Genomic DNA, 27,895 nt, shown 5'->3' with positions numbered 1-27,895 from the left:
GACGCCAAGTTTCATCTTACATTCAAACAACATGTGATATTTATAAAGACTATTATTTTTCTATTCAATACTGTGGTAAATGACTTGGAAAAATGAGAAGATTCCAGCTCAAACTTTAAATTAAAATCTCGAATAAAACCATTTATTTTTGTTTTTGGATACATAAGGAGAAGTTATAAACATTTACTATATCAATTGATATAAATTTAAAAGAACATATTAATGTGCCTTTAATAAAAATAGTTAGTTGCAGAGGTTTACATAAAAATGCTTCTTATAATATGGAAAACCTTCTGAAAAAAAGGTGCTTTCAGGTTATTCAAGGGAAACGCAGAAATAGAGTATCCAAAGATATTCAGTAAGAATTAAATCTTCAGATTCACATCTCGATACAGGGAATAGATAATGTTATGGGTTCCTTGGTATCTGTTTATAAAACTGAAATCATCCCAATTACTCAAAGCTACTAAAACTACGGAGGTTAGGGGTTTAATGAATAGGTGTTAACTTGGAGTCCATTGATACTTAAACTACTCAGTTTTCCATTAGTATCTTGGTGACACAAAACTACTTGGTAGTTCTAAAACTTTAAGGATACTTTGGTTTCTAATGGTACACGACAACTACTCCGGTATCTCTGAAACTACGGTGAAAGATCCATATGAAGGCGGATCCTCAGTAGGTAAGAATGCAGGGTTTTCTATTCCCCGTGAACCTAGAATAAAAATAAAATCGCTGTTTTCGAAATATCTTTTAAGTTCATGTCTGAAGAAAGAAATCACATTCCTTTTGTGTTAAATATTTAAATGGGTTGTTGCAGAACTTGCAAGTTGCGAAAGCTTTTAATAATTCAAGAATGAAGAAGTTTCCAACGTTATTAAAGTAACACCTGTATATATATCGTCTTCCTCGCTGTCAGATTCCTGTTTCTGCTCCTGCTCCAACAATGAGAAATCCATGGAAAGAAGTCTTTTCGACAGTTCTTTCCTGCTCCTTTTTTTGTTGAATAAATCTTTCCGCCTTCGCTCACGGTCAACCTTAATCCCGCCCCGTGGAGTTTTTAATCCAGAGATCTCTGACATCATTGCTCCAACCTCATCTTAATATAGATATCACAATCATTTATATATTCAACAATTGTACCGTGTGCACTAAGAAGTAAAAAAAAACTAAACCTGGTTTTCTTCCTGTCAAATTTATGGGTGGTAGCCTTGAATCTGTAGACGTGGGTCTAATATTTGCTGATGCAGACTGAAGACGGTTATCAGCTGAAGAGAGAAATCCGTCTGAGTCAAAGTTTCCCGTGGTAGAAGACCCATTTTCTTGTTCACAAAGAAAATCTTAAAAAGGAAAATTAAATTCTTGATCTAAGTCCTAATCAAATCTTGATCCAAGCTTTGATTTTTTTGAAAGAAGAAAAAGAAATTTCAAACTTAAAAATGTTTAATATTTTTCGATTTGTACGCTTTAAATTGTGAAAATGTTTAAAGTAAATAAAGCCCAAGCAACCCTGTTAAAAATAGTCGATAATCCTTCAAATGTAAAAAAAAACGATTTCTTCAAATTAATCCTAAAAACATTAAGAGCCTTATACAGGAATTTGTCCAGGGGGCTAAATTATTTTTCTTCCGAGGGAAGGGCTCAGCACTAGTTGGTGGATTAAACCCATCTGAAAACCATAGATTTTATTAATCCAGGGAGAGGGGATACCCCATAGCTCCTCCCCTGTGTACGCCTCAGCCAAAAATAATGCATTTGTATAACGTAATAGTTTTGTGTTCTTCTTTCCAACAGCTCCAAATCGGTTAAAATTTTGTAAAAGACCTGACATAAATCCATGGTTACTTGTGTCTAACGAGTCTTTCGGCTATGAAAAAAGTAAGCTCGTAAAATCAACAACTCAATTGAATAATGTACCTAAATCTTGGTTTGATGCTCCTCGTGGTATAATGTTCCCGGAACCTCCTGCTTTTACTGTAAGAGGGCTAAAACATGTTAAAAATATCAGATCAAATTATCAGTGCTTGTAGTTAGAAAAAGGGGCCTTGGAGGCAAAGGAAAATATAATGGACAAAGTGTTTGCGAGCATGTATCATTTAATGATTTATAAGCCTATATTAAACAAGGTTATAATGCAAGGAAAGTTAATTGCAGTTGCGTATACTCTGCGTACATATAGAAACCAGTTCTCTCTGGGCGGAATTTGTAAACAAGAATAGATGTATCAGTGTTCGTTTCGTATCCGAGGAGGTTAAAAGCATTAAATTTTGATAATTTTGATAATTGACATATTAGTTTCCTATGATCCGAATATTTCATTGATTTTTTATATGAAAGATGGATCCCATGTCAGGCTTTGCCATCCGTCTTTGGTTTACATTACCGTTCAGAGACAGTACACTGCAGTACAAAAGATGCGTACATCTCTGAAATACTTTCCTTGCATTATAACCTTGATATTAGAAATCGTTAAATGTAAACTTTATTTGGAGGACCCTACCAATAAATCCCCTAAACAGAAACTTTATAAAGATAATCTAGAAAATGTGAAAAAGAATTAAAATGAATAACATTTTACTAAATGAAAAAGTTTTGTTCGAAGAATTAAATAGTTTTTAGCTTAGTAGAAGAAAAATTTAACTCTTACTCAAGCCCAAGTCGAATTGTCTCTTCCATACTAAAAACAAGAAATTAAAAATTGATCATGTTTTATAAGAATTTAAAAAATATTTATTTACTTACGTTAGTTTTGGTTCTACTTCTCCTAAAGCAAATCTAAACAAAAGCTTTAAGATTGAGAAAACTTAAACTGTATCTATTTTCAGTTTACAATGCAGAGTAATTTAAAATTTATCCACAAAGATATTTCCAGGGTTAAGATAATAGAAATGTATGAACAACGTTTTTGAATTGTAGTTTTATATGCGTTTATTTAAAATAAATGTTTTCTTTATGAAAAAAAACCTAATGAAGTAAAATACAACAAAATTGTGTAACTTTGTATGAAGAACAAGCGAAATACTGGATCTAGTTTAAACCTCAACGTTTTAAATTTCATAAAATTCGAACCAAATCCCTTTTCCCCATTCTACTTTTAAATTTATGTATGGAGTACTGAAAATGAAAAAAGTGAAATTAAATCTTACGATATGTCATATCCTCTCCCCTTCTTCTTTCGAGCAGCTTTGGGTGTCTCTGCTTCATCATGAACCCACATCTCTCGTCTAGTTTTATATTTAATATAAATACTGGTTTAATATTAAATATCTGTATTTACCTCAAATCATCTCCACTTATCCCTCTTTTCTTCAGATACTTAATTACGGTTTTCCCGGTCTTCTTCCAATTAGATAAAGCGCCCTTTCTTTGACGAGCTCGAGTTTTATCCTTGGATTTTATGACCATCACTCCGCGTTCTGTAGGACCAAGCTAAATAATCTTTCATATTTTTTATAAACTTAAGAGAACCGTCAACATAATTCCTTGAAGTGAACCCCTGTGTGCGTGGCCCCCCGTAAGTGAACCCCTGTGTCCTATAATCCCCGTAAATGAAACCCTTATATCCATGGTTCCTGGAAGTTACCCTGTATGAAATATTTTATTTTTTCCATCTTAAAAAAGACAACGTGTAGCCACAGCTTTTTAAAATGAAAATTGTAGATTTTTACAGCATTGAAAAAGAGAGTTTTGATATTCTGTCATTAGTAGAAAAAGGTTAAAATGTCACAGAGTTAACATTTTAAAGAATAAAAAGATAATTACTCTTTAAGTTTTTTGACATTGTATTCATGAAATAAGTAATGCTAAACCTCATTTGGGAAGATCCCAATCCTAAATTTTTTTCAGACTATTTATATACTTTTTAAAGGCTACCGTGATAGAATATGCTTCTAGATATTCTCTGCACTGATGTGGTGGAATAGATCTCTCCATAGACATGATTACTTTCGCCCACTAGAAATAATATAAATAATGATCCGTCTTAATATCAGAATCTTACAAAACGTAAATAAATTGTTCTCAGGGTTATTACTAATGTTGAACTGTCGTTGGAAAAATTATCTTCTGAGCCCTATATTTTTATTTGAATAGATGTTGAATATGAATTATGAAGAGTGAATTTATTAAGATATAATTAGAACATAAAAATTTCATTTTTATTTAACCCAATATTGATTACTTTTTTTAGGAATAAAATAACTACACACAATACATACAAACTGAAACTTCAGGAACCTAATACAACCTGCTACAGGAACCTAATACAACCTGCTTCAGGAACCTAATACAACCTACTTTAGGAACCTAATACAATCTGCTTCAGGAATCTAATACAACCTGCTTTAGGAACCTAATACAACCTGCTTCAGGAACCTAATACAATCTGCTTAGGGAACCTAATACAACCTACTTCGGGAACCTAATACAACATACTTCAGGAACCTAATACAACCTGCTTCAGGAACCTAATACAACCTGCTTTAGGAACCTAATACAACCTGCTCCAGGAACCTAATACAATCTGCTTAGGGAACCTAATGCAACCTGCTTTAAAAAACCTGATATATCTGCTTTAGAAACAAATAATACCTGCTTTAGAAATTCCTTTTCTGATTTTTCAATGACTGTAGCGTACGTGTTTCCCATCATAGCAATCAACATGTTGAGAAGAAGAATTGGAATTAAGATTTGGAAAAGAACAAAGACAATTTTCGCCATGTTTGGGTATGGACTCTCACCCAGCAGATCATACTACAAAATGAATTCAATTTATTGTGACAGAGTGCTGAGGGTTGTGAGTGGATACTGGATAGTATAATAGATAACTTTTCGTAAAACTCAAACTTTGCAATAGTTTTTCTTTATTTTAATAAAAATTAAAACTTGTTTTACAGGACAGGATCGGTTATTGTTATTTGTATCTCTGACATAATTAAGTTAAGTTTGAAAAAATCGTCTTTATTTAGACTACAAAGTATTTTTAAGAAAAAGATAATAATTTTATTTTTAAAACTATAAATCTAAACGAATACTAACTAAACTATCTACCTCGTATTCTCCTAGTGTCATATGAAAAAGTGCTATCCAAGTGGTTGTATATTTATCATACAATTCTGAACCCTCTGTATCCATACTTTTCATCATGAAGTAGAATGCCTGACAAAAACATTAATCAATTCAACGGACAATCACAATACAAAGAAAAAGATAGATAAAGGAAGCACAATCATTAGTATCCAATTTTTTAAATACTAGAAATTCAAGGCTCTTCGCGCCCTTCTTTCTAGGCTTTTAGGTCGCTTTGCGCCCATCTTCTATTTAAAGAAAAAAGTTTTGCGGATTTAAAAAAAAATCGCCGATTTTCAAGAATTTAATTTTTTTTACAAAATTAAAAACCTTTAAAACAAATTTTTTTTATACACCTTCCTTGTGGTCACGTGATGTCCCACAACAAATTTGGGCCCGATCGGTTCAGTCGTTTTGACGTTTATTGGATACAAACAGACAGACAAACACCCAAACAGACAAGCCAAATTTATATATAGATTAAAAAACCAATTGTTAAATTGTTCTGGAAAAGAAAGCAACAATATCATCAGGGACTAGCGCGCAATACCATGATCATGTATCATGATAGATCTAATAATATACCTGGGAGAACCCAAACAGGAAGATCACGTAGATGATAGAGAATGTGAACATATCGCCAGTAATCATTGAAAATATCATCGTTACGAAGGGTCCTGTCAGCTTAACAGCCCTGTCGTACAGAAATTATAAAATTACTTTATTTTCATTTGAATCAGATAAAATTAAATCTGTGCAAATATGAAAGTAAAGAAAGGACAGCATTTTATAGAAATACCTGAACTTCATTTGTTGTAATGAAAAGAAAATCTTTAAATGTTGATTTAACCCTAGAAAGTTTGATAAGCTTACCCTGCAAAGAACATGAGATAAAACCAGGATCCCGGCACAGCAAATACAAGCAGAGCTTCCTCCTTAGTTCTAAATATTGGACTTTAAAATAAAGAACTATAGACAAGGCATTGGTTGTCACTATTGCATATTAAGTTAGAGTGACAATTATACCAAGATAGCAAGAGATGAACTTGGTGCAGTTTGTTCAGTTACTCCTTTTTTATGTAGTTAAGAAAGAATCTGGTTCAAGTTGAATCACATTCATACATACATGCTTGCCTAAAACTCTAATCATCCAAACCCAGATAATTTAAAGTTGACTATTATACCTTTCCGAATTCATGCATGAGGCTCTAAAGATATTAGGATTAGAAATTTAGTATTTTAGACAAGTATTTAGTTCCTTTCAAGGAAGACCATATCCATATCAAATTAGATAAACTTAACTTTTGATGGATACCTAAGTTTAATGATTTTAAAATAGGAGAAAGGGAGTGCCTGTGTGAAAGTCCCTCTTTTAAGTTAATGGAGGATAGATATTGGAGCAGGGTAGGGAAGAATGGAGAATAGATATTAGAGCAGGGTAGGGAAGAAAGGAGGATAGATATTGGAGCAGGGTAGGGAAGAATGGATTATAGATATTGGAGCAGGGTAGGGAAGAATGGATTATAGATATTGGAGCAGGGAAGAGAAGAATGGATGATAGATATTGGAGCAGGGTAGGGAAGAATGGAGAATAGATATTGGAGCAGGGTAGGGAAGAATGGATGATAGATATTGGAGCAGGGTATGGAAGAATGGAGGATAGATATTGGAGCAGGGTAGGGAATAATGGAGTATAGATATTGTAGCAGGGTAGGGAAGAATGGAGGATAGATATTGGGGCAGGGAAGGGAAGAATGAAGGATAGATATTGGAGCAGGGTAGGGAAGAATGAAGGATAGATATTGAAGCAGGGTAGGGAAGAATGAAGGATAGATATTGGAGTAGGGTAGGGAAGAATGAAGGATAGATATTGGAGCAGGGTAGGGAAGAATGAAGTATAGATATTGGAGTAGGGTAGGGAAGAATGAAGTATAGATATTGGAGCAGGGTAGGGAAGAATGGAAAATAGATAAAAACAGGTAAGGGAGAATGGAGAATAGATATAGGAGAAGGGTAGGGAAGAGTATAAAATTAATATAGGAGAAGGGTAGGGAAGAGTATAGAATTAATATAGGAGTAGAGTAGGGAAGAGTATAGAATTAATACATGAGTAGGGTAGGGAAGAGTATAGAATTAATATAAGAGTAGGGTAGGGAAGAGTATAGAATTAATACATGAGTAGGGTGGGAAAGAATGGAAAATGGATTCAGGAACAGGTTGCAAGAGTTTTTATCAATTAAAATGTTGCCTGTAAAATGCAGATTCTTCTCCCAACTGAGCAACCCTGCAATGGTGAGTAAATACATTTCACGAATTTTGATAAATGTTTGCTTTTGAGTTTTCAAAAAATGCACGTAAAATCAAGGTCGTGCAGTTACCTGAATATATATATTAGTTTATGAAATATCAGCATTAGCGCGTTAAAATAATTAAAACAGCTCAATACAGTAACATGACATTTGTCATACTTATCTGTCATTCTATGCATCTATTTAAGATTTAATGTCTACCTGAGAGGTATGCATCCAAGGATCAGAAGATTGGAAATTACAAAGATCATTTTTGGAGGAGAAGATTTCTAAATATTTTGAAAATAAAATTTTGTATCCTTAAAATCACTTATAAGTTTAGGGACTAACAAAAGATATGTAACAGAAAGGTTTGAACAAGGTTCTAGGTTTTAAAAAAGAATTGAATCCTTAACCCTTCAAACTAAACTGTTTAGAAAACAAGTTCTAGCCCTCTGGCGGCGTAATGCAGTTTTTACATATACAAAGATCCTGTGAAAAATTAAAAACATCTAAAACCTGCTAAACAATGATGATAAATGATGTTCAAAGAAATTCCTGTAATCCTTTAAAGAGTTCTGCACTAACTATTGAGACACACTAAACATTTAATATTTTTCTGTGAAAACCTATTGTAACGAATAGACAAAATTATTCGATCTATTAAACAAAATTTGGATTTATTTTATAATTTAAAAAAAACACCATTACTGAAAGATAAAAGGGAACGGAACTATTTATGGAAAACATGCATACAATTTTATGAAAAGGACCAATATTGCCGTTAAAAACCTGTAACGTACTGATAAATTCCCGCCATTTAAATCAGACGGCTTTTAATAGCCACCATCAGTTTGCCAGGAGTACAAAAGCTTAAAAGCTTTATTAAAATATCAGAGAAGAACAATAACTTAGATTTTTAATAATTTCACCACTTAAACACTTGTACATTGACTGCATCAATAGATAAAACCATAATTCTGCTATTTTGACTCTGTTTACAACTAAAACAATGCGTAAAATCAAGCATTGTAAGAAAACAGACCCACTTTAAAGTTCTGCACCAGGACCAAACTTTGAGACTATCAAAGCTTTAAAAATTCACGAAAAACCCTAATCACTTTTAGACACCCTTTAAATTTTGTACAGTGCTTTTTAGATCAATTCAATCAATACATTAGTGAAGTTAAGCTTTATATTACCAGATTTCTCCAGAAGCTCGAAACCCCAGCATTTTTTATTTCTCCTCCCAGTTGAAAGGTTAGAAAGGTTAGAACGGAGATGATAGTTGCAACTTCAAAACAGTATCTTGAATAAAAATCTAGCAATAATTTATATAAACTGTCAAACAAAATAAAATGCCAAATCATGGACTAGAAAAAATAAACTATAAAATTAATTTAACCTGCTTATATCTGTACTTGACATCTCTCCTGTTCTAGGTTTGATCCCATTTAGAAGACTGCTATGTATGTCAGGCCTTGAGGACAAATCACATTAAATTCTTTAAATTCGGCCTCAGAGTAAATAGTTTACTAGAATCTGTTATTTTAGATATGCTATTTAATGTATAGAATATATGAGATATAACACCCCAGATAGAGTAAATAGTCAGTATAGAAGAATTGATATAAGACACTATACTGGTAAGGACTGTACCTGGAATACTTGAAAGGACACATCTATATAAAAAAGTAATCTCTGTTTGTTTGTTTTTATGTCTGATCATAACTCATGAACCCTTTGACTGAGTTGCCTCAAATTTTAATTTTGGAACTCAGTAGAACAGCGGGAATGTTCTTAGTTTGGTATTAAAGTTATGTTAGAAAGGTCGACTTTCGTAGAAAAAACTTAGTTTTCAGGCAAAGCCAATGGGTTCCTGCTCAAGATAAAAATAATATCGTTTAACGTACTGAAGAAGATATAAAAAATCAGGGACTAGAGTATTAGATACATATTTAGCATATTATAACTAGTACGTTTTGTAGATAAATGACTTTTTATATTACCTAGTATAGATTGCAGTCGACATAGTAATCAGGTGCAGGAGTAGAATTAAAGTCCTTTTCAGGAACATACCCTGTAAACAACATTAGATACTGTCAAAAGTAAACCCCAGAAAATCTTGAAAATACAACAAATAAATATATCTTTAGAACACATTCATTGCAATGTTTATTTTTTTGTTTGCTCATATTTTTCATTTTTGTTTTTGTTTCTAATCTAGTATTTTACAAGAGAACCTGAGCAAACGTTTTCCATTTCTCCTCGAGAAGTTTTGCTATAATTCCTCCTTCAAGCATATTCAAGTGTTCTTCCTAAAAACATGATTTAAAGTTTCCCAATTCTTCTCTTTTTGTGTTCAAAAGACATTTTAGATATATTTGATAATATATTGGTTTGGACGATTTATTGTGAAACTGTCTTGAATAAATTTCAATGTTGAATAATAAATCAGTAAATCGCGAATATTCTTTTACATATACACTTTTCAGGCAAAATCCACTGAAAAATAAAATTTTTCGATAAACCTTCCAAACTCTGTTTGTACAAACAATCATTTACGTACCACCAACTAAATACCTATTGCACTTAGTTGACTGCCTAAAGTGCAGTACATACATACCTGTAACAATTTTATCTGTTCTTTACGTACCCGTACAACTTTGTACATGGTATATCAGGTAGAGAAGATTAGGAAGGTACATAAATCTTATAATCCCAAAAGAAAAAAACTAAATAATCAAACCTTTAAACCTTGAAATTGACTCACAATCATAGATTCAGAGCTAGATTCACATATTTATACATTGATATATTCATAGATTCATGGAAAATGGATTCATAGATTCTATAGATTTATAAACTCATAGAGTAATTTCATAGATTCATTCATTTTTAGATTTTATACATATATAGACAGATTCTACTAAAGAAAAATTCATTTTAGATTGAAATCTTGCACTGCTTAAACGTAACTTCGTTTACTGAAGAGGTATTGATGTTTTGAAATTCTAATATCTTAACTAATCTTGTGCTCATTCTTGGGACGGAAATTGAAAATAGAAAAGTTAAGAGATTGCAAAGTTGCACTAGTAGTTCCGTCAATAAAGAATTGATCACTCGACACAAATTCTACTTTTTAATCCCTTTATCTTTGCAACCTGATAGACATGTATTCTGTGAGAAGATATAATCTAAGTTTGAAATATTAAAAGTTTACACCATCAGATTGCAAAGATATAGAGATTAGACAATTAGAAATGGGGGAGAGTGTTCAATTCATGTGACCTTGTTTCTTATCTCTAAAGGAATTGAGTCTTTGCCACAAACTCTACTTTTCTGAACCCTATATCTTTGGATTCCAATGTCGTAGACCTTAGATATTTCAAACTATGAATTCTGTAATATCAAATAATGTAAGTTTGAAATATCAAAGATTTGCGACATTGAATTCCAAAGATATAGGGATTATAAATTCAGAGTTTGTGGCAAAGACTCAATTCCTTTAAGTGTATCAAACTCCTTTGTTTCTCTCCCCGGAAATTACCTTGGTACCGTTTAGAATTATCATGAGTGCTGATCCCCAGTTAGTTTCACCGTCAGGCTAAATAAAAATCAGATTAAGAACATATTTTTTAAATCTTTTTCGGGATGTTACAATATATTACAATATTATTTTGTATATTACAATGATATATGGATTTTAAATATAAAAAAAATCATTCACAATAATTATATCTAATTATTAAGTAATTTGGTTCATTTTAAAATAAATAATTTCCCTTCAAGAACTAGATTTTTAAAATTTCTGTATCCCTTTATCCCCTTCTGTTTTTGTCTGTTCTGTAACATCTCCTACCTGTATCGAATCTAGAGCACCTAAAGGATAACCGCAGCAGGTTATATTTGAATATCTCCAGAACTCTTTGCAAGATAACTCTAACATCTCTCTGAGGTAAATATAATGAAATAGTAAAACCCAGGACGCTTCATTTAGATCAAAGGAATTGAGTCTTTGCCACAAAATATGATTTTTAATTCCTATATCTTTAGAACCGAATGTCGTAGACCTTAGACATTTCAAACTATCAATTCTGTAAGATCAAATATTTTCAGTTTGAAATATAAAAGTTTTACACTAAAAGGATGCAAAGATAAACTGATAAGAACATCTGAGTTTGTTTCAAAAACTCAATTCCTTTGCTGCTTTGATCAATCAAACAAACAGACAAACAGGCGGACGAACAGGAAAAAGTTTAGAAAAATGACTAAATAAACAATAATTAATTCCAGAATTTATGTAATTGCAGAAAGTATATTCAGAAATTAATCGATTTCTGAATATAATATAAGAAACAAATTAAAACCTAAACATATATTATTAGAAATTAATTTTTATCGAAGTATGTATATGATCAGAAATCAGAGATAAAAACCTAAATATATTATCAGAAAAAATTAATACCTGAATATTTTATCAGAAATTTATCAATATCTGAATACATTATCAGAAATTAATTAATACCTGAATATATTATCAGAAATTAATTAATACCTGAATATATTATCAGAAATTAATTAATACCTGAATATATTATCCCGACCTAGTTCACACGACAGTGTTAGGGAGGTGAGACCTCGGTTGTTCTTTATATTAGGGTTCGCATTTTTCCTGGGGTGTCGTAGAGCGTATCCATACATTCCCTAATTAAAAGTATTTTACTCAGACCAGTTTTCCTTTTTAATCTCTGCACTTGCATTAAAACTACATTTTTTCTTTAATCTAATCTAAATATTTTCTTCTCAGCTTTCTCTATTTAAACATTTTTAAATTTTGTGTGCTTGTGGTTTTCGGTTTTATTCTAACTTTTTAATTTAGAAAATTAAATTCCCCTGCCTTACTCTGAGTTATCTCACTAAGCATTAATTTGAGACTTATTCGAGACAAAGAAACTAAGTTTTTGCCTCAGACTCAAATCTTTGATCCCTAAATCTTTGCAACCTGATAGTATACACATTCAAGATTTCAAGCTTGGACTATTTAATCAAACATAATTCATAGTTACATCAAGTTTCAATAATGCAGGGATTTTAAAATGTTAAAGTTTTTGGTTAAAACTTTAAAACTTTAAAACATATTGTCTTAACTTTAAACGCAAACTAGCTTGAGAACCCAGTGTTGCCCAGGTTACTCATAGTTACTCCCACTGTTTACCCGTGCTCGGTCTCAAATAACGAGTATAGCTATTTTTACAGAAGTTAATCGCCACCTATTTTTAGAAATGTTTTTGTCACAAAGGTTAAGTTTAAATATTAAAGGTTTTATCATCTACAAGAATTCAAAGACATAGAATGTTGAAAATTTGAGTTTTTCAATTCCTTTATTTTTAATTCACTTTTTAATTTAATAGCATCCAAAGTTAAAATGAAACATTAATATTCAACATTTATGTTGTTAATGTCTAACAAAATAGTAGGTATAGTCGAGTATATGATTCGCAGCAGGCAAACATTGTAATTGAATAAAATCCCTTAACCTCATTTCCCTGAGGCACTTACACAATTGCAAGAGTGCACAGTTCAGATGGAGACCTCAAACCGAATCCCTAATCTCTGCGAATTCATAAAAAATAAATGTACATGATAAGCAAAAAAGAGACAGATACTAAAAAAAGTTGTCAATTTTTGAACAATTTCAAAATGCTTTAGAATTCAGTGTAAACCGTGTGATTCGATTTTCTTACATATTTCTTTTGCTTCTTTTATTTCTTTTCAATTCTGACTTTGAAGCGTTTCGAATAAACTTCCATTTATCTTAGATATGCTTTAAATATTTCATAAATCATTTTTTTATCATGCAATACAATGTCTTTTTATTTACATGCATTTACAAAGCGAGGAGTTACATTAATGAACTTAAAAAATCCAATATTCAAAGATTTAATTAGTTCCTAATTGCTTTAAACATTTCTCCACCTCCCTTACAAAATACTTGAGTTGCGCCTCTTGGCATTGTTTATGTTTGCTCATGGTGCATAAACATTAAGAATATTTACCAATTGTACTGTGACCACGACCATGTGAAGGACTGTGTTCCCGTATGCGTCCTGATCATCAGGATTTGCGTCCTGTGTAGTAAAGAACAGTATTATACGGAATATCTGTTTCATTTTTCAAACTTCTACATTTCACTTTAAAAATCTGTTTTCTTAATATTGAAAATTAACTTAGAACATTTTAATATTCTTTACAGTAAAAACATAACTAAGAAACCGTGTTTAAGGGTTTCAATTTATCTTCTTTTTCAAAAAAATATTTTTTAGATTTTTATCTTTTCAGAATTCAAATATCTACCAAGGAGAATTACCAACTAATGTTGAATTAATCACTTAAAAATCTTTATCCTGAATGTGTTTTTTCCTCAAGACAGCATCTTTCCTATCTATTTATTTTATTTTGTGAAGATTTGAATTCAATGATCGCAGTCATGTTTGCGCACACAAGGAATTGCAGAGTTAAAATTATTTGAACAATTTAAATACAGTTTAGAGTTGAAGTCCTGTTTTCATTCTGCAAATTCTTACAGGCAGATTTTACAATATTAATTTTAATTTAAGGAATTTTAGGAATCTAACCTATAAACACTTTGAATTTATTGTCTAATTTGATTTAGACAGATAAACTTGATGTATACTATTCTAGTTTACCAATTATAGGACAGCTAGAAGCAGGCCACAGTCTAAGATAAATTGTTGAAATTAGACAACAATTTACTTTTCCGTTGTCTCATGTATACTAGTTCTAATAGTATAGTCATTTTAACCGCAGTGTCGAGTTTACCTGATCTAAGAGCAGATTATAAATGGTTTCATTTCCTAAACATGCAGCCCAGGCTAGCGGATACTCGCCCATATACGCCAACCCCTGTATATTCAACATAGGCATACATCTTTTAAATTTAAATTGATCTATTCTTCAAGGGGACAAAGTTGGATAAATTGGAAAAGACGGTAAAAGAAATTTTGAAAAATGAACCTAGTTAAAGAAATTAGATCTTACCTCATAGGTTGTATTTTTTACTGGTCTATACAAACCTTACTCTTAAACCATATAGATAATATTTTACTTGACTTTATTTTGACTAATAATATGAATGTTGATCCTATAAAGTTATGAGTATATATAATAGTATATATCTTTATTTTCTTATTTATAGATAATGCAACTTTAACTTGATTGATTTGTAAATGTAAGACCTGTAAAATTATCATTTTACAAACTTTAAAGGGGCTAAAAATGAAAGGGGCTATAGGTGGATTGCAATTTTCTCTATTTGGGTGGATGCTACCTTATTTAGTAAAATTCGTTTTTAAAAATTTTTTCTTTACAGACGCAACAGATAGAAGTAAGATTAGTAGCGATCAAAAGCACTTATTTTTTCACCGTATGCCTATACCCCCTTTCATTTTTCGCGAACACTCCCTTTAAGTTGGCTTTTCATGTGTTCTAAGAAAAAATGCACGATAAAAATCTTATTTTTCTCTGAAAACCATTCGCAATGTTCATCTGGAAAAAAAGTTCCTTTTTAGGTAGGGATAAGTGAGGTAATCGTATTTTTGAACGATCCTATGCCTCAAATTATAATCCAAACGTCATTATATGCAATCGTACGAAAGGAAAAAAAAATATTTTGGAAGGAAGAGGGAAGGTTATCATTAAGTATCCATGCATAAATGTCAGAACACAAAGTTTGTATGTATCATCAAGATTAAGAAATTTCATTTTTGAAAATAATGGATTTGAATGTGCCTTGAAAGTACTATTATTAACCACTCTGATTGCCTTTTTTGCAAAGATCTGATTTTTTGCAGTTTAGAGTTTTTAACCCCTTCACATGTAACAATTCCATATTCAATATGAGGCCTTACAAGAGAGTTATAAACAAGTAGACGAATGTTTAATGGTAAGATATTCTTAATTTGAGACAATGCAAAGATTGAGCTAGCAATTTTATTCGAGATATGTTCAATTTGAAAATCCCAGTTTAAAAATTCGTCAAGTTTAAGTCCAACAAATTTGAAATATTTGTTCACACAGTCATAATCAAATACCAATCCTTTAAGGTATCTCATTTCCTATTAATATATAACAACTGTTGGGGTCAACGTGCATATTTCTATTTCTAAATACTATATACTTTGTTTTGGAGATATTTAGTGACAAACGATTTTCCTTGAAACCATTTTGCTGCTTTTTTTAGTTCAGTGTTTGCATCAAGTATTAGGCTTGCAATGTCAGGAGATAACTTTAAACAACTAGTATCATCTACAAACAGGCTGGTAAAAAAAAGATGTTGCTAGGGGCAAATCGTTTATATAAAGCAGAAACAGCAGGGGCCCTAGAACACTTCCTTGAGGAACACCTGTACATGTTATAATTCTTTCTGTTGAAAATACTCCATTTATACATACATATTGAGCTCTATTAAGAAGATAAATAAACCAGGTGTTGGCCACATTTTTGAAACCATAATGAATTAGTTTTTTAAAAGTAAATGTTTAAATCACAACAATCAAAAGCTTTCTTTAAGTCTAGGAATATTCCAAGAGTAAAATTTTAAGCTTCATACAAAATCATCTCAGGTATTCATTTTTATCAAAAGATCAGTAATTTAAGTTTTCCTCAATTTACTTAAAGCGTGTGTCTAAAACTCATTTTCTTTCTATTTTTTATACGTACGTGAATTGTTTTTTAAAAATGCCGCAGGGTTATCGATTGAAAAACTAAATTATCTCTATTGTGGATTGGATGCAGTTATTGTTTTCAATGAAGTTTTGCTTAAAAGTAAGATTTCCTGTTGCTCTGTTGATCTCTGGGCAGGAAAAAGACTCCTATGGCTCTCTCTCGGATTGATGCCCCACAGCTAACCTGGAGTTATATTATCTGTTAAAATCATGTGATCAGAGATCAGAAATTTTGTGCGGATATTGTTAATCTTGAACACTTGATCTCGATATGTGGGCACTTTTAAATTTTGGGATTAATGCTGGATAGCTTCATTAAAGTTATCCCTGCAGGGTATGACTATCACGAGCTGATGAAAGAGGAATTGAATTAATTTGTAAATGGAGATTAATGCTTGAAACCCGAGCTTCAGAACACAAAGTTTTTGACTTGCGATTAACTTTTAAGAAAACGAACTTTTAATCTATTTTTAATCAATTTCGTGTTCGTCGCCATTACTTATCAAAGTGTTAGTAATTTCAAATATTAAAAATCATTTATTTTAATAATATTTTCAATTCTTCAGAATGTTCGAGAATATTGCAGCTCTACCTGAGCCTGCGATTAAAAAAAATCGGGTAAATACGACTCAGGTCTAAGCTGTCGTCAGGCCTTATTTACGGCTTGAGCTTTCGAATTCAGCTGCATCTTATTTTCCACAGAATTGAGTTAAAAAGAACCGGTTTATATTCTATTTGGCGGATTTTCATGTTAGGAATTGGCGCATTCCGAGTTTTGATGAGAACAAGACTTAACATTGAGCCTTATTTTCCCCTGAAACCAACCAAGGTCGTTTTCATTTTCATTGGGCCTAACTCCTTAAGTCGAGCCGAAGATTTTTCACCTGTTAATCACGTGACACAAGCTATCGTCAAGTTGGGTCGAAGATTGGGTCTTAAAGTCGGGTTCAAGGAATTACGACTCGAGCCGAAATTTTTAAATCGCGGGCTGAGTTCGAATTTAAATAATTTGAGCCGCTTCCAAAATTCCCCAAAACCCGGTTTAAATTGAGTGCTGGCTTAAATCTTGAAACATTTAATAAGATTTTAAGTGGAACCAACCATATTTTCGTCGTCGCGGCTTAAATGCGGCCTCTGTCTATTATTTTATTTCAATTTCGATTTCTAAATCTTCTCATCTTTTCATTAATTTCATTTGAGAAATAATTTCTGTTTAAACTTAGAGTAATTACCATTATTCACTGAATTTATATCTGATTTAATTATCTGAATATCTTATTAAAAGAAATTCATGACAATAGAACATTTCCAAACCGACTATTTAAAAAGTGTATATATTCAGTCTTTTCAATTCTAGTCTACTGGTGGTCCTATAGACATGAGAATAAAGTGACAATATTAAAATCGTATTCTATTTTTTTGCCTCCCAACAAATGTCTTACTTTTCCTCCTGTAATATAGAAAACGAACTTTTCTAAATACATAATTGTACATCAGACATTTTTGAGATGCAAAAAAAATAGGCGACACAAATGTATCATTTTCTCTCGGGAGTCAATGAATCACTCGGACAAGGGTTTAATTTCCATTGATTCTAATTTGTAAGGAACTGAGCTTTTGCCGCAAACTCAAATTTTCTCATTTAAATATCTCTGCAACCTTTGAAATTTCAAACTTAGCTTATTTGATCTAACAGGATTAATAGTTTGAAATATCTAAGGTATAGGGGTAAGAATATTTGAATTTGTGGCAAAAACTCAGTTCCTTTGTCATATGTAAATGACGTTCCTTTGTAAAGAGCTGGTTTTAACCTGTGCAAACATTAATAAAAAATTTATTGAAACCTGACGGGATTTTTCATTTAACACTTAATTAACTTATCTTAGAAAGGCGCAAATTATTTTTTACAAATATCGCCAATTCAAATATGAAATCAGTCAGTTCTCTTTAAGCATTCTACGTGAACAGTCGCACTTTTATTATACTGTATCAAGTATTCACGATCTATAAGAAATATCTACGAGCATGGAACACCTTCATTGTCTTCAAATAAACGAGATGGATTAAGTTGAATCAAACTGGGCCAGTCCTATTGGAAAGCTGACTATATACACTCTACTTCAAATCGTCAGTTCATCGCCAACATCAAACATAGACATCCGCACCTCTGTCACTAATTTCCAGTGTCTATACGTCAAGATGAACGAGATTTTCTTTGGGATACATCTACGAGCCTAAAACAACTGTATGGGTTTCTCCGAGCTATCTTCAGATAAAATAGATTCTGCGTCAGCTGGAATTAAACTGTGCCTTGTGGAAATCTGACCTGTTACTGTTCAAGGCTCATCAGCAACAAAAGAAGCGTGCGGAAAATGGGGCTATAGTCCCTAGAAAATGAGGACAAAACTATTGCAAGCCATTTACGATAGTCCAAGAGAATTGAAAGTTGTTGTAAACCCTCACACATAATGCCTGTCCGTCATTCTCACTAAAGCTGGACCAGGAGAATATCAAAATAAAGAGCTATAGGAATAGTTTTTGGTCTATGAATCCGAGGAGGGAGGGTGTGCAGGGCCACCATGAGCCCCGCGAAATGACCTTGAAGCCTCATGGCACACAGAATGACCTCCAAGCACGGCAAAACCGTCTCCGCTCCTCTCGCTAACTCTCCAAGCCTTCACCATTCTATCTCCATGCCTCGCAGTTTAAAATGCGGGGCGCGGAGACAGAGGCTTGGAGAAATAGATAGAGGCGCGAAGATGGTTTTACGGGGGTTGGAAGAAATTCTGTGTATTCGTAGGCTTTGAAGTCATTTTACAGGGCTCATGGCGGCTCTGCACTCCCTCCCTTATCCAAGGCCCATGAACCATTTAAAACAATGAAGAAGTGAATGTTATTCATTAAAAAACTGATTACTCGAGATTCAATCTTAAATTCTTTGGATGATGATTGTGGAGATTATTCCTACCCGCCGGCCAAGTATTGTAGTTTTAGTTAAACCGAATATGAAATTTTCTGATAGGAAAACAACCCAGGAGCATGTTGTATATATTCCAGCAGTCAAAATTGAAAGAAATTGAGTCTTGCCACAAACTCGGGTTTTCTATCTAATCCCTATATTATTACAACCCAATGTTGGAGACCTTAGATATTTCAAACTATGAATTGGGTTAGATCAAATAATCCAAGTTTGAAATATCAAAGGTTGTCACCATCGGATTGAAACGATATAAGGAATAGAAATCTGGATTTGTGGCAAAGACTCATGTTCCTTTTGTAACTTACCAGTATATCTGCTAACTCATCGTTACCGTATGCAATAGCTAGATGCAAACCGGTTGCGCCTACACATTAATATTAAAAGGCGTAATTTCAAGTGACCCTTAATTTCATAAATGCTTTGACTGATCAAACATGTCGGACTCATCCGTATTAATCTCAAGAAACTCTTGCAATTGTTAAACATTTGATTTGCAAGCTGTTTTATATTTAAGTAATGTTTCTGTAAACTTTCTAGAAGTTGCAGAAATAAATTATTTACATTCAAATTTTTGAAAACCGCTTTAAGGACATAGAATATTCAGCATTTTCAAAATATCCATTTAACGTATAGCTGAGTTGAGTTCATGTACGCTAGCGTACACTCCCGTTTGCGGCAATTCAAATAATTTATGAGATATATGCATGAGTCACTTGAATTTATGCTTACAGTCCCTTTTATAATTTGGAACATTTCATGGACATAATAAGACATTAAGAAATATAAAATTATGAATTATAGAAAAAAACTTATCTAAAATGCGAAATAAACAATTCAAACAGTTCCACTTAAACCTTTATCTCTGAGGTTTTTCTAAGGTGACAAAAAAGTGATCTTTTTTACTCTACAGAGGTTTGGTCCATCACCATCACCGAATTTTAAAGATAATCTTTATATTGCAAAAGTTATACTTACGGTTCCATGTATACAGTTTACCTAGATATTCCTCTCCCTCTACTCTATCTAAGGCACACTAGAAGCAAAAACAACAAACTTTTTGTTGAATAATTAAAAGAATTTCTATTTTCTATGGTTCAACACACAAATTCAATTTAGACCAAAAGTTATTTGGAATTAAACTTTGTTCATATTTATTTTGCTTTAAAATATCAAGAGATATGTTTATCTTGCTTTTTATAGTTATTATTTTTCTGTTTAATTTAGCTGACTTTTTCTTGTAGAACCTTCAAAATTATGTATTGTTACTTTTCTTTTTAATCGGAAAACATTTTTATAAAAATGTTAAATATTTTTTTATATGAATGAAAGCTAAAACAACCATAAATAAAAGACAAGGCGTTCAAAAATAAAAAAAAATTAGGTATTGTTTGTTTTTGATTGGTATTATTCATCGGGCAACATTTGATTAAAGGGAACGCCATACTGGTAAAATAAGATTTGAAGATTTTAAATGAATGTTTATTCTAATTTCTTTTTTTTCCAAACAAAGCTTGAAAGTTCCTTCGGAAACACTTTTAGCAGCAGCCGAGCTATCCTGTAATTATTTAAAGATTCATTATCTTATTTTTTATTTTAAATGTGATAAAACTTTAGTGCTAACTTGTAAATTTTAAACAAGAAAATTTATCAATATCAATTGTACTTTTTGTCTTATGTTATTATTGTGGAAAAATGAAATTGAAAAGTTGATGCAATATTTCTATATTTCTCTGAAAAATAACCTGGTGTGAATAGGACTGTCACAGATGATAAGTACATGCAGTAGTGATTCACCTGCATTGAATATAGGTTTGCGAACATAAACAGCAAGAAGCCAAGCCATCTATATATACTTTGCTTGTCTGTCTTGGTGTTTGTTCGTTTGTTTGTATCCAATAAACGTCAAAACGGCTAAACCGATCGGGCCAAAAAAATTTTGTGGGACCTCGCGTGACCCCAGGGAAGGTTTAATGATGATCTAATTTCCAAAAAATCGCTTCTAATAAAATACAATTTTGGAAAATGTATTCAAAGAGAAAATGTTTACAAATGAAAGAAAAGATGGGCGCGAAGCGTCCTTAAAGCTTAGTATAATCTTTTTGTTTAAATCAAAAGTATTGATCTTGGTGAGCGGTGACATAGCTGGTTTTCTGACATTTGTTTTAACAGAAAAGAACTGAACACTTGCCACAAATTCTAATTTATATTCCTTAAATCTTTGCCAATTGATACTTATACCTTTATTTTTAGAATATTGAATTCGTTCAGATCGAAGTGTCAGAGCAAAGATGTGAGGGCCCAAACATTAGAGTTTGTTGCATATGTTCCTAATTCCTAAAGCAACGTCTTTGAAGCTTACGATATTTTTATTATACAACCTCTTTTATGAGCTAAATTGGCGTGAGCTAAGCAATTTTTTTTGCAAACGTAAACATGGATTCGTTCAAAAACAAATGTTTATCATGAACGGCTTTGAACTAACCTAAAGATCCCCTGTACTGCATCCTCCAGCAGGCTTGATGATCCTCCCAAGAGTTTAGAGGATCATATAAAGTTTTCATTTTCTCCTCAATATTTATCTGAGAAATGCATGCCACAATAAAATCCAGTGTTTTAAGAGATTTTGTGAAAACACCGATTTCCTTACATTTGCGAGTATTCTTAAGTATGGGAATTTTATGCTTTAAAAAAATGAGATTTCTTTAGTTTTGTAAATATTTGAATACCGGTAAGCATTTTAAAATTAATAAAAACAAATTCTGACTCACTTTATGAAATATGTCTAAAACTGAAACTTATTTTAGACATTATACACTTTAAGCGTTAATTTAAATAATTGGAGTCTTTGCTACAAATTCGATTATTTTTTAATCCCATGTAATCTTTGCAATTCAAATCGTAGACCTTAGACATTTCAAACTATGAATACTGTTAGATCAAATAAACTAAGTTTGAAATATCAAAGGATTACATCATGAGGCTGCAAAGATATATGGATTACAAAATTTGGGTTTGTGGCAAAGGCTCAATTTCTTTCTATGATTGAAATCACTAAATAGTATCTATATATAACGTAGTAATCTTTGTTTGTTTGTTTGTTTGAATGACCGATCATAACTCAGGAACCCCCGACCAATTTGTCTAAAATTTTACCCAACAAAAATGACGATATTTATTATTTTTTAAATGCGTTAATTTATAAAAAAAAGTTGAGAACGATTAAAAATGGCTAATTTCAGAGCAACTGAGGAAAGGGGGCGCGAAGCGCTCTTAAAAGCTATAAGTATAAATAATGGCAATAGTTACGAATTTTAAAAATTGTAAAAATATTTATTTTAAAAAATTTTTATAATATTTATTTGATAGCTGACCTTATTCTGCAGCACACAAAAAAAGAAAACATTACATTGTCGAATTTGTTTTCGGTCATGTTTTCAAAAATATTGATGCGAAATTGTAATTTTTAATAGTTTTTTCAAAGCAAATTTTTCAGGCTTACATTTGTACATAAAGATATATCTTTTATTTTAGTTTCATCTTTTTAAAAGGGAGTAGATAATTCAAAAGCCTGCATTTGATTTTGAAAATAGATCTTAAGTGTTTGGGAATGCCGAGATCCATTTCATTGATTTCTAGATTCAGTCAAAAATTCCGATTTTTGTATTGTTTTCTAACTGGGTTTAAGATTTATGACTAAAAAGTAGATCCAGTGGCCGAATTTAAAGAATTTGAGCGGCGGTTTAAATTTAAGCCGCGGTTTAAATGTGGCTCGTTCCACTTAAAATTGTATCAAATGTTTCAAGATTTAACCCGCGCTAAATTCAAACCGGGTTTTGGCGGATTTTGGCGGATTTAAACCGCGGCTCAAATTCTTTAAATTCCATCTCCGGTCTATGGAACAACTGAAACTAAAAGAACCTAGTGGATCTCAGGTTTACTATAAAAGTATATTCTAAACATGTTTCTCAATTTTCAAAATAATAGTAAGCATTCTTGTCTTCTTCCTTTCAAATAATCAATCTAATATTTGGCGGCACTTGCTTAAAGCGACTTGCTGACATGATTTAATAGGAAACTAATTTGTGATAGAAAAGTGAAAATTTTAAACACCATTTAAAAATAAAAAATTTCACCTTTTCATTGTTCCTGTACTTCCATCTTAGATATTCCGTCCTAAATCATCTTAACTCAAAATGGAGTTTTCTCATAGGATCCCTGAATTTGATACAGTTAAACCTTAAATAAGCCATACATCAAAAGAATTTATCAAATGTCGTCTTGATTTAAAAAAAATATATTTTTAAACTATTTTACGTAAATCTCAGTATTTGCGAAAATAAATAAATAGCCATGAATATGCGGGAACAGTTTTAAAGAGCTTCACACAATCATTTAATTGAAAAACTAAAAATCTGCAACAGTGAAGAATACGACATTTGATTAATTCTTTCGATGTATGGCTTATTTAAGGATCAACTGTAGTATTTTTTTAAAACACCCTTCGACTTTAGATAACTTTATATAGCTGAATTGAACTAAGCTTTATTTAGTCTCGTTAGGATGGTTGAGTAAATTCCATACACAATAAATAGATACGGTACGTAGAATTTACATGAAAAAGTGCAAAACCGGGATTTTTTTAATACCTGCATACTGCAAAGTGCATACTGCATGCATGTTAGGACATTGTTTTGCAAAGATATAAGGATTAAAAAATTAGAAAAAAAAATCAGTTCCTTTATGTTTATAAAAAGGTCAAGAGCAAACTTTATTCAATAAATATAGGTAATGACGAGTTAGATCTGTGTATTGTATAAGAATACTTGTACAGGGTTACCCACAAAGGATGAGACTTCAAAGGCGAATGGACGGAATTTATGCTGACTGTTTCCTTACATTTTTGATTTCCTGCAACTATAAAGGATTTGATTCTTGCAATCAAATTTCAAACTATAAATTCTGTCAGATCAATTAATCTAAGTTTGAAATATTAAAGGTTTACACCATCAGATTCCAAAGATATAGGGATTAGAAAATTTGAGCTTGTGGCAAATACTCAATTCCTTTCTTTCTTTTTTGTCAAATCATTAAATAGGCCATTTAAAGACCACATTCAAGATAGACGACGTAATCTAATCTTGGGATTGTCATATTTGAAGAGTTTTAAGTCGTCTTCACTTGTCTCATCCCTTGTTATGATTATCTATAATTGAGTTAAGACAAGTATCCTGGTTATTAGTTCTCCCTTCCCCTGATTGTACATCAGTGGATATAGTTTCTCGCGAATAATCCTTTCAACCTGGAAATAATATCATTTAAACAATTTATATATATCATTTTTCAAATTACCTCTTTTGAACCTCCTGTATTAAAAGCTTCGACCAGCTGACCACTTTTCTTGAAGTTAGCAAGCTTATACAGTAAACAATCATCTTCAGGGCTAGCACTGGCAATAACTCTGTAAAATATTCAGAGATCAAACAAATATTTATTCTTGATTAGAATATAAAAAAATATGTTACCAAATGATTTCAAATAATTCCGAGATGTGTTTATGTGCGGTGTTTGTAAAATTGGTAAAAAATTTTCATCTAACCTCTGTTAATTAATATTTTTTCTAACGTTCTTAAATTCCTTTAATATCCTAGGATCTGATGAAATATCTTAGAATCTGGTGTAATATCCCAGGGTCTGGAGAAATATCCTAGAATCTGTTGTAATATCCCAGGATCTGGAGAAATATCCTAGAATCTGGTGTAATATCCCAGGGTCTGGAGAAATATCCTAGAATCTGGTGTAATATCCCAGGATCTGGAGAAAGATCCTAGGATCTGGTGTAATATCCCAGGATGTGAATAAATACCCCAGGATCTGGTGTAATATCCCAGGATCTGGAGAAACGTCCTAGGATCTGGTGTAATATCTCAGGATCTGGAGAAATATCCTAGGATCTGGTGAAATATCCCAGGATCTGGAAAAATATCCTAGGATGTGAATAAATACCCCAGGATCTGGTGTAATATCCCAGGATGTGAATAAATACCCCAGGATCTGGTGTAATATCCCAGGATCTGGAGAAATATCCTAGGATCTGGTGTAATATACCAGGATCTGGAGAAACATCCTAGGATCTGGTGTAATATTCCAAGATCTGGAGAAATATCCTAGGATCTGGTGTAATATCACAGGATCTGGAGAAATATCCTAGAATCTGGTGCAATATCCCAGGATCTTGAGAAATATCCCTGGATCTGGAATAATATCCCGGGATCCTTGGAGTATTATCCCAAGTTCTGGATTAATATCCCAGGTTCTGGCATAATATCCCAGGATCTGGAGAAATATCCCAGAATCTGAAGAAATATCCCAGAATCTGGAGAAACATCCCAGGACCTGGAGAAATAACCCGGAATCCATGGAGCCATATCCCAGAATCTATTGCTCTAGCAAGTTGATGGAGTAAATCTTGGTTTTCTTCTCTAATTAACCTAAGGATATGAACTTTTATTTTAGAAAATTTATTACCTATCCAAAACTGCTCCAGGATTAAAAATGTTCTTCTTGTTCATACAATTACCCATTTTAAGTATCTTAAAAACCAGCTGAAAGAAAAGAATAAATAAGTAAGGATTTCAAAAGTTCTTCAAAGGTTCGTCGATCCTTTCTTCTTGTATGTAAGAGAGAAAAGGAAGAGATTCTGATTAAACAAACCCGTTTTTGTGTTTATTTTTCAGGTTTTTCCACAGACAAGAGATTTATTTTCTCTGTAGATTATTTTATTAAAATTTACAATTTTAGTATTCGTGGTGTCAAGAACACTTAATGAGTGCTCTACGAGATATTATTTATCCTGTTTACAAGGACAAACAGGATAAATAGAAAAAAAATATATTAAGGAAACCCAACACAAATTAAGGTTTTTGTAAATATATGCATATTTACAAGTCTATCTCTCAATGGCTTAAAGTATTACCCCCAACCCATGTAATTAATTAAGACTTAAAACTGTGTCTTTTCCACATCTAATTTTTCAGTTATCTGAAAAAATTATTTTTTAACATTTATTTTCTAATTTTAATTTTACCAAAATTTTAAAATACAGTAGTGAATTTATTCTCTGGCTTTTGTATCTTCTGAATAGCTGATATTACATTCGGTGATGGTGATGGACCTAACCTCTGTAGAGTAAAAAAAGTAGATGTTAGTTCCACATTTATTAAAAATATATTTCGGTCTGGGTTGACCCTCGTCAGTTCTAACGATAATGAACATCAAAACCGATAAAAATAATTGAAAATTGTTAAAAACCACAAGAAAATAAACAAACAAAAAAAAATTTAAAACAAAAGTTTGGCTGTCAAATGGACATAAGGGAAACGAACTCAGATTATCAGATGGAAAAAAGATAATTTGCAAATATTTTCTTTTACAAAAAAATGTTTTAATACAATTATTATTCCTTGGGATTGTTTCTGTCACAAAGATTAAAAACAAACTGATTAGATGTATGTGTATTGTGTATGTGGCTAAAGTTTCTCTAGTTTGCCAGTTTAATATCCTGTATCTCTGAATACTTTCAGAAGCGTCTACGAAGGCCCAGTTGTTGCTTCTCTGAAAGCTGAATGTACACTGCTCAAAATAGATTATTTCATCATTAAAAATTTGAGAAGGAAGTGTGTTTTTCAAATAACCAAACAATTTTTTTCGATCAGAAGTAGTGAAGCGGAACTGAACACTTGACATAAATTCTAATTTTTGAATTCCAATATTTTTGCTTCCTTATGTCGTATACATACAAAATTTCAAATTATAAATTTTAAATCCAAAGGTTTTCACAAAGAGGTTGAAAAGATATAGAGGCGGGAAATTTACAATTCACATACTCTTTAACTCATCCAACAGAGTTTTTTAATAAGTTGTCTCTATTTAGATCCATATCATATTCTCACAAACAAAAAATTAGACTAAACATGGTACTTGTTGAGAACTTGAGATTTATTCCAGACTACGATTTAGGCAACCTTAGATGTATTTAACTGAGAATCAGTCACGATATTCCCTCTGCTTTGAAACCTCTGTTTTGTCAATATATCCCCTTTTCTCTGGCAAGGAGCGTAGTATTTATGGCTGAAAGGGGAAGGGGTGCTGATTTTTCACCTGTCCCCCCTCCATTAAATAAAGTTTCCCCAGAATAAAAAATCTTTCTTAGTGTAAAAGTATAGCATCCAGTGCCAACCTTAAAAAAGGGCTTTAAAATAAAATGCGAAGTTGTGATGTAGTCATCATGCATGTTTCAAGCTCAGCTCATTTTTTAAAAGTTCGATAATTAAGGTTGTAGAAAAAACTGGAAAAAGTCTGTTGAACTGTCCTTTTTTTAATTATCATATACATTCATGAAACATGTTTATTTATATCCTTTTCAGAACATTTACTATGTACATTTAAAACTCACAACCATAGATAGAACACTAGATGTCGTCTTTTCAAGATTTTTGGGTTTTTCGTTCACAATAACCCTAGACAGAAGCCCAAAGGATTAACGCTTATGCCGCGTAGAATAGGCTTTTTTTTATCTTGTAATTCAACGCTCCATGCGAGTAACTCCTTTGGGCTTCTGCCTCAGGGTTATTGTGAACGAAAAACCCTTAAATCTTGAAAATTCGAATCTGTATTGTTAAATGATCTATGCTCTTAATTTAAATATTTATTGGTTATTTTTTATGACGCCTACAAGAGTTCTAGGCGAAATTTTACATACTAGCCTTAGAGGGCGCTTTGCGCCCATCTTCTAAATTAATTGTGAACATGTTCTC

At 32.0% G+C, this 27,895-nt stretch overlaps 1 protein-coding gene across 3 annotated transcripts; it reads right to left on the bottom strand.

Moving 5' to 3' along the window:
- Positions 1–128: 128 nt before the first annotated feature.
- Positions 129–26,014, bottom strand: LOC111695865 (transient receptor potential cation channel subfamily V member 5). Of its 3 annotated transcripts, XM_023465332.1 has the most exons (36): positions 25,608–25,903; positions 24,432–24,540; positions 24,311–24,381; positions 23,216–23,255; positions 22,454–22,459; positions 21,565–21,661; positions 20,825–20,876; positions 20,604–20,637; positions 20,079–20,115; positions 19,388–19,446; positions 16,213–16,286; positions 14,418–14,442; positions 14,199–14,282; positions 13,415–13,486; positions 11,944–12,062; positions 11,218–11,308; positions 10,906–10,962; positions 9,599–9,673; positions 9,365–9,435; positions 8,761–8,835; positions 8,558–8,663; positions 7,578–7,645; positions 7,316–7,351; positions 5,941–6,009; positions 5,653–5,761; positions 5,050–5,157; positions 4,591–4,752; positions 3,874–3,954; positions 3,278–3,429; positions 3,147–3,224; positions 2,743–2,775; positions 2,648–2,677; positions 1,918–1,985; positions 1,176–1,340; positions 890–1,099; positions 129–715 (listed from the first exon to the last, which is right to left on the bottom strand). In XM_023465332.1, exons 1-36 carry the CDS (start codon positions 25,661–25,663, stop codon positions 624–626), a joined length of 2,871 nt encoding a protein of 956 aa, XP_023321100.1. In that variant the 5' UTR covers positions 25,664–25,903; the 3' UTR covers positions 129–623. The 3 variants fall into 3 exon arrangements, with proteins under 3 accessions (XP_023321100.1, XP_023321114.1, XP_023321107.1); XM_023465346.1 differs by lacking the exon at positions 2,648–2,677 and having other exon boundaries at positions 25,608–26,014; XM_023465339.1 differs by lacking the exon at positions 22,454–22,459 and having other exon boundaries at positions 25,608–25,902.
- Positions 26,015–27,895: the final 1,881 nt, after the last annotated feature.

The sequence above is a fragment of the Eurytemora carolleeae genome, unplaced genomic scaffold (assembly GCF_000591075.1).
Source record: "Eurytemora carolleeae unplaced genomic scaffold, Eaff_2.0 scaffold11, whole genome shotgun sequence".
Classification (NCBI taxonomy): domain Eukaryota; kingdom Metazoa; phylum Arthropoda; class Copepoda; order Calanoida; family Temoridae; genus Eurytemora; species Eurytemora carolleeae.
The sequence above is the reverse complement of the archived record's forward strand: the minus strand, read 5'-3'. Positions and strand labels throughout refer to the sequence as shown.